Genomic DNA, 7008 nt, shown 5'->3' with positions numbered 1-7008 from the left:
AAGTTTTTGCTTAGCTCTTGCCAGAGACTTTAGTCCCTAAATAATAGTGTAGTAAGACTCAGACTTAGAGCTCAAATCCTTTCGAGTCAGATGGATCATTACATATAGGACAATCACTACAAACTTTTCGCAATCCCTATAAATATATACAAGGTAACATTCGAGACATATTTATTGAAGTTTAAGCTTTAAAAATTTATCTATGAGGGATGCATTCTCAGTAACATGCATCATGTTGCATTTTGTAAGGATGGCTATATTTCAGCAACTAAGAACTTAAAGCTAGTGAAAACTTGCGGTTGATGGTGGTGGTTTTTATTTTCTCACATTTATTGATAACTCCAATAGAGTTGCAAGCCTCTTAAAGCTAAATTTAGGGGCATATGTGTGCTTTAAATAAATCTCGTCATTCCTAAGAATGAGAAAGTTGTACACTTGGTACCTTACATATAGACCCCTTTTTTTTTTGGGGGGGGGGGGGGGAGATATAGATATGTCCGGAGTTTATTCCAAAAGAGGATAACATCAAGCAACAAACTTTGCATCATAAATTTTGATCGAAATGTAGTATATGTGCTAATTACATATTCAACAAGTGTGTCCACCAAGGGTTTGTATACAATCACACCTTATGATGCTTGGCATGGCAAAAAGTCTTTTGTTGCACATCAATGTGTTTTCCTTGCTTAGCTCATGGCTTTTGGGCCAAAAAAACAACATATAACATTGGAAGATAGTGCCATGAAATGCAATTTTTGTGGCATAAAACATGAAAGTAAAGGCTACATACTTTCACATGCTTAGCTCATGCTCTTGGGCCAAAAAAACAACAAACAATGTTTTTTTTCAATAATGTGATCACAGTGTTAAAAAAGGTAAATAATTGTAGCACCCTTTGGTGTAGTAGGCACTAGACCATACACTTTAGTTTCTTACATGCAATCATCCAGTGCTTGGACTCTATAGCCTTCAAAATAGTAATACAATCATCCAAGAGGGCTTTCATACACTCGTTAGGGAGTGACTTTGGTATCCCACCCATGAATACATCATTCCTCTTCTTCTAGATAAATTTTATAGCCACCACAAATACTAGAGACACTAGTTTCCAGGAAGCTTCATCTAGAGCCGCTTGATCACCAATAGGGCTAATGCCATCCCAAAATTTGCCCTCTAGTTAGCCTCTTTGAGCCATCTTCTGATCTTAGCCCAAATGGGAGTGACCTGGGGACAATCGCAAAATTAATGCTTCTTATACTATTTAGTATTTCTACTAAGTAGACACATCGGTTTGATATCAAATTTCTTTGCTAGATTGGCCATGAGGGGAAGCTTCTTGATCATTATCCTCCACTTCTCACAAAGGCCAAGACACATGGGTTTAATATCAAATTCTTTGCTAGATTGGCCAATGTGTCTCCTCCACTTCTCACAAAGGCCAAGACGGACTAAAAGAGACGGGGGGATGAAATCTTTCCAACGTTTGCATATTGCCAAGCACTTTCCAATAGGGCTCTCGAGTGAGTTCAAGAGGCCGAGGTGGGCCAATTCGCTAGACATTGGACATGGTATATGTCCCAAATGTCCTCCTAGGTTCTCAGCCCTTTAGCATGCAGCTACCTACCTAGGCCATAACTACTTGACACTGGAGCCATCAATGGATCATATGCAAATGGGTTATATACCGCATGTTCCTACTCTAGGTAGCTAATGCCATGAAATGCAGTTTTTGTGTTATGATAGTAGCGTTCACTAATGGGTTTGATTTTATCTTGGTACTTCATGTATATCATGGTTGGCCACTTCTACATGTCAATCATGTATCCTTCCTTCACAACTATTCACAAAGGCTGCCACTTCTACAAATCAATCATGTATCATTCACAAAGGCTCTCACTCACGAGAAGTTTGAAGCTCCACAAAGCTTTAAAACTTCTCACAAGTGATCTACTATATCCTTATAGTTGTTCATGTGATCACTCCTATCATGGTTGGCCACTTTTACATGTGAATTTGAGTACACGTAGCACACTAATGAGTTTGATTTTGTCTTGATACTTCATGTATATCATGATTGGCCACTTGTATATGTCAATTTGAGTACAAGTATCCTTCACAACTATTCAAAAGGCTCTCACTCATGAGATGTTTGAAGCTTTCCACAAAGCTTCAAAATTTCTCACGAGTGATCACTCACTCCCATCATGGTTGGCCACTTTTACATGTTCACAAAGGCTAACAAAGGCTCTAAGCTTCGAAATTTCTCACGATACATTTGCCATATCTTTTGGACGCGTCCATGTGATCAACATCCTAGGGAGATTTGGTGCTTGTAGAGGCTTGATCTTCTTCTCGTGTGTAGAGGGGTTATGTTATCTTCTCATTTGCAGAGTTTATTACCCTCTATTTATCCTTTTTTAAGAAAAACATATTGACAGAATACTCTCTTACATGGATAATGGAAGGTTCTCATGTGTAGAGAGGTCTTAAAAAACGATCATCTTGCAACTGTCAAAAATAGCATTACTACATAATGTTGATTATGCTGATGTCAAAAACTCATTTTCTTCATTTTTTACGTTGCGATTCCATCACCTTGTGTCTCGCTCTTTACTACGATCTCGCTTCAGCGTAAACACGACAGACTCTGAAATAAGAACATCAACAGATAACAATTCATTCTGAAAGGATGGTGATCTGAACTAAGGCAACCATCTACAGTTTCTGTGGTTTCTCTCTCGTGAAGGAACTTGCTCAAGAGCAAATACAACAGACCTTGAGATAAGAATATCCAACAGACAGCAATACATTGCAGAAGAAAAGCAGAAGGCAACCATCTACACTTTCTGTTATTTCGATAGCCAAGAACATAAACCGTCATCGTTCAGTGGATTTCCAAGAACATAAACCGTCATCGTTCAGTGGATTTCATTTGCCCATTCTATTGATATTTCCTGCTTGCACTCGTTTTCACTCATGATGGTGTGTGATGTGTGATGTACAGAAAGTGACAACGTGAACAACACCCAAATTGATTACTAAGCACCATTCCCCACAGGGTAGTTTTTACAAATGAAATGTGAATGGGGAAGCTTTAACACGGTATAAAAGAATGGTTAGTCATGATAAAAGAATGGTTAGCCATGACCATGGAGATAAATGGTCCCTGAGTGAATGAGTTCTGAAAAATAAAAGTGGGAGAAATCTCATATATCTTGCCTGCAAAGTCAGGTCCATGAGACTGAGGCCAAGACAGTCAGTTTTGTTACCTTCATGAGGCAACCGCGGTCACATGCTTTGTACAGGCCCTCCTGGTCCTTGATGTATGGAAGTTGGGTTCTTTGGGGACTGTCAACTTTTTGGTAGACCTGCATGGAAAAGAATGATAGAAGAAGAGTCTGTCATGTTACTGTTTCTCTTACATTTACATGCAGTGATGCATTGGGATCATAGACCGAGGCTACCTTTGTGGTCTGAAAGGCTGCCCAAATGAAGGCATTTTCAAAGCATGATGCACCATTTCCTGATCAAAGGAAGCAAACCAAGCTCTAGAAGTAAGTAACTCTAGTCTTAATTCCATAAACCTGGCTAAATCTAAGCATATCACCTGTGGATTAGGCAATTCTGCTTCCTTCTTACTCAATCCAAGCTCCCTCAAAGCACCCCTTTCCTGAGATGCAATACTCTTATTAGTATTCTTTCTCATGTAAAGAAACATCCTTTTCCCTTGAGAAGTCAAAAAGAACTCTGACCTCAGTCCTTAGTCGGAATGGTTTGAAGTTCTGCCCTGTGTTAGTCCTTAACTTCTTATGCTGCTCTTTACATGCATCTGATAATGTTGTTGTTGATGCAGTTATAGGAAGCCTTGTTGTCAACTGTTTGTTGCAAGTGGTGGATCGTAAGATTGTGGGTACCTAGTTAAACAGGAGTTTCAAATGAGAAAGGTTGAATGTCTCAAGCCATCACAAACGCAAAAACAACTTCCCCTCACCTTCAAGGTATCATGCTTATGATCATGTTTATGATCTTTGCTGGAGCAATTCACCTTGAAGTTCATCTCTGAGCTCTTTCTGCACAAAGAAGAAATCCAGTTTGGAAAACTACCTCAAGTGTCAACAGAGCAAAAATATCCAGTTTTGAAGTGTGCATATCTTTTACTTTACAACTGGCCTAAGAACTTCTTAAAATGATAAGCTCATTGGATGAATAACAGATCCTTGAAAGTATGAGACTAGAAGGAAGACAATTGGTTGAATACAACATCCTCGGAAAGTGTAAGATTAGAAGAGAGACAATACCGTTTCCTCCCCTGGCTTCTGAACTGACTTTTGATTAATGCTGGAAGTTCTCTTTTTGGATGTTCCACAATCTTCTCAGTACAATGCTCGTCTCCTAGGACTGCCAAGTTTGCATAATCAACTGGTTGTGGGGAAAGTGTGGCATGATTTTCTGGTTGCTGCAAGCATTCAGACAGGGTGTGCTTTCCTTTCTCCAATTTGAGATGCTTTTCAGAAGAACTTCCTGCATCCTTGGAGGAACTCATCACAAGCCTAGCTTCTAATTGCTGCAATGTCCGGCAGTCAGGATCACTTGCAAGACTTTCTTCTGCTGTTGTCAGCCTTAAGTTCCTTAGAAAACTCCCTAGAGTACTTTGTACTGCATCTTCTCTATCTGATTGTGCATCTTCCAGACATAATTGGAAGGTGGATAACTCTTCTTTCTCCCTGCTATGGGGCTGCTGTTCTGCTGCCATTTGGTCAGCAACTTCAGCAGCATCATACCGGCTATCATGTTCCATGTCTTCAGCAGCCAGTAAAACAGAGTTCTCATCATTGCGCTTGTGCCCATCAGCAATAAGTTTGTCCTCCAATATATCTTGTGCTAACATATTCAAAGTATATTGTTCTGCACTTCCATGTACATCATTGCCTGAACCTTGTTCAAAGGCAAGACGCTGCACGTTTTTCTGTACCACCATTTGTGCTGGTTCCTCATCCTTTAACCTAGGCCCATAAAATGCAAGATTTCCTTCTACGAACATGTCCTCTGCTGGCTCCTGCATCAATATGTTACCTTCAATTTTAGTATTCTGTTCAGCATCTAAGCTTGCCATGGGGCAGTCTGAAACCAAACTTTGGGTAGCAGGCAAGTTGGAAACTTCAGCTTCCTTTCTTGTGAGATTCCTCCTTTGTATAGGTTTCTGTTGGTTGCCAGATATGTTCCATGAAGGCCTTGGCACAACAACTTTCTTTGCTGGCATGGCCATGGAAGCAGTAAGCTCAGCATCCTTTACTGGCAGTCTAAAGTAATGGTGGGTGGTGAGTATCTTGTCCTGTTTCTTAGCAGCAGCACTTTTGTGAGATAGATCCGACACTTGATCTTTACCAGCATACCTGCTTCCGGTCCCCCTCCTGTTTTTCTGAATAGTTTCCCTTTTCATTAATGTCTCTGACAATTTGCATGCTTTGGCATTCACATTGCTTACCTGTTCAGTATGAGTTGATGCCTCTTTAAAGGCTCTAGATGGCACTTCCCTAAATAAAGGGCATGACTTAGGCTCACTTGCAGCAAATTTGTGTTCTGACACCTTGACCCTTTTGGAGACACCTCCTGCCATTACTGCAGGAAGGCCTTTCCTGACCCCTGCTGGAATTCGGTATGGCTGATTTGGATTCTCATTCTCACTTACATCGTGATACAGCTTCTTAACAACTTGACGTTTATGCTCCCCAATAGCAGGCAGTTGAGCATTGTGCTCCAATACCTTGCTGCCCTTCAGAAGCTTCTTGTTGGAAAGAGAAGTGGAGACAGTGCCCCTTGGTCGTTTGTCAGTGGCAGTGCTGTTACAAAGAGAACATTTCCCATCACTTAAGGCCAGATGCAAGACACTACACATACATTTGCAGTTGACCTCACATAGGACAAACGCATGGTTTCATTCAAACCTCTTGTATACTCTGTAGGGCCCCCTAAAATTCAACAAGAAGGATCTCAGCAATTCTCACCTGACTCCTTTCTCGACTATTGGAGCAACTGGGGTTGAATTTGAAGCACAAGAAGAGATCGTGCAATTCGTTGAGTCCTGCATCCAGCAATTGATATGTGATAGAATTCCGTGGTTGTAAAGACCAACATAACAGAGAAAAGTGCCATAGCTTCTTATCAGATTGCATGCCACACCTGCAGGATTTTCAGGGACTGAGGTGCCATAAGGGCTGGAACCAAGGCCTTGCACCTTTTTTCACTTGTACAACCTATTGGCATGCAAAGAGTCCATTTTCAAGGTGCCCCTTTGAGAATCATTGCATCAAATACATTCAAGTACAAGAAATTCAGCCCTAAAGAGGGCTGAGCAGAGTCTTGTAAGCATCTCCTAGATGCCTGAGTGGAATCATATCCATGCTGTGATTAACACCTCGGAACAATGTACACAATTCACAATCGTTTTACACTCATACAATGGTATCTCACAGCTAACATTTTCTCAAACCATATCACAAGGATGATGCAGTTCACAGAATTAGAAGAAGCTAACCTTGTACTAAAACAGATGTCAGAAGAGAATTGACAGATCGTAAGTCCTGACATGGTAGAATTGAAGAAGGAAAAACATACCGACTCTTCCACAGAACCATTCATGATCGTCAATCTGCTCTTCTGGAGCGGTAAAATCGATCCATTTAGGTGCTTGGATGCTTTCATAAAACTCATCTCTGACAAACGTGGGATCTATACTCTTCCAGTCAATCTGCAAGCACTCCATGAAGCCGCCGAGTCGGGGGGGGGGGGGGGGGGGGGGGGGGGGGGGAAAGCGACAAGAGCACCCCAAGTGCTTGTCTCGTGCAAGAAGGCCAAGACGAAAGGCTCAGAAACCCAAATTCATGTACAAGTATCAGCTGAGAGAGCATCAAATGCATACACACAGAGAAGAGATCGATTGAATTGGGAATTCATGCAGCTCAGACCTCGACAATGATTTAAAACTGCAACGCACGCAGAAGAATTTGC

The 7008-nt window shown here is 41.2% G+C and overlaps 1 protein-coding gene across 1 annotated transcript; it reads right to left on the bottom strand.

Moving 5' to 3' along the window:
* Positions 1-2770: 2770 nt before the first annotated feature.
* Positions 2771-6786, bottom strand: LOC148016626 (uncharacterized). Its single transcript, XM_087664046.1, has 9 exons — positions 6616-6786; positions 6181-6254; positions 6006-6082; positions 4299-5840; positions 3992-4070; positions 3753-3914; positions 3608-3670; positions 3465-3523; positions 2771-3368 (listed from the first exon to the last, which is right to left on the bottom strand). The coding sequence occupies exons 1-9, from the start codon at positions 6761-6763 to the stop codon at positions 3272-3274; spliced, it is 2301 nt and encodes a 766-aa protein (XP_087520172.1). The 5' UTR covers positions 6764-6786; the 3' UTR covers positions 2771-3271.
* Between the last annotated feature and the right edge of the window lie 222 nt (positions 6787-7008).

This window comes from Lygodium microphyllum, chromosome 23, assembly GCF_053477565.2.
Source record: "Lygodium microphyllum isolate KBCC chromosome 23, Lygodium_microphyllum_v1.1.10, whole genome shotgun sequence".
Classification (NCBI taxonomy): Eukaryota; Viridiplantae; Streptophyta; class Polypodiopsida; order Schizaeales; family Lygodiaceae; genus Lygodium; species Lygodium microphyllum.
Note: the sequence above shows the minus strand (reverse complement) of the source record. Positions and strands in the feature narration are given on the sequence as shown.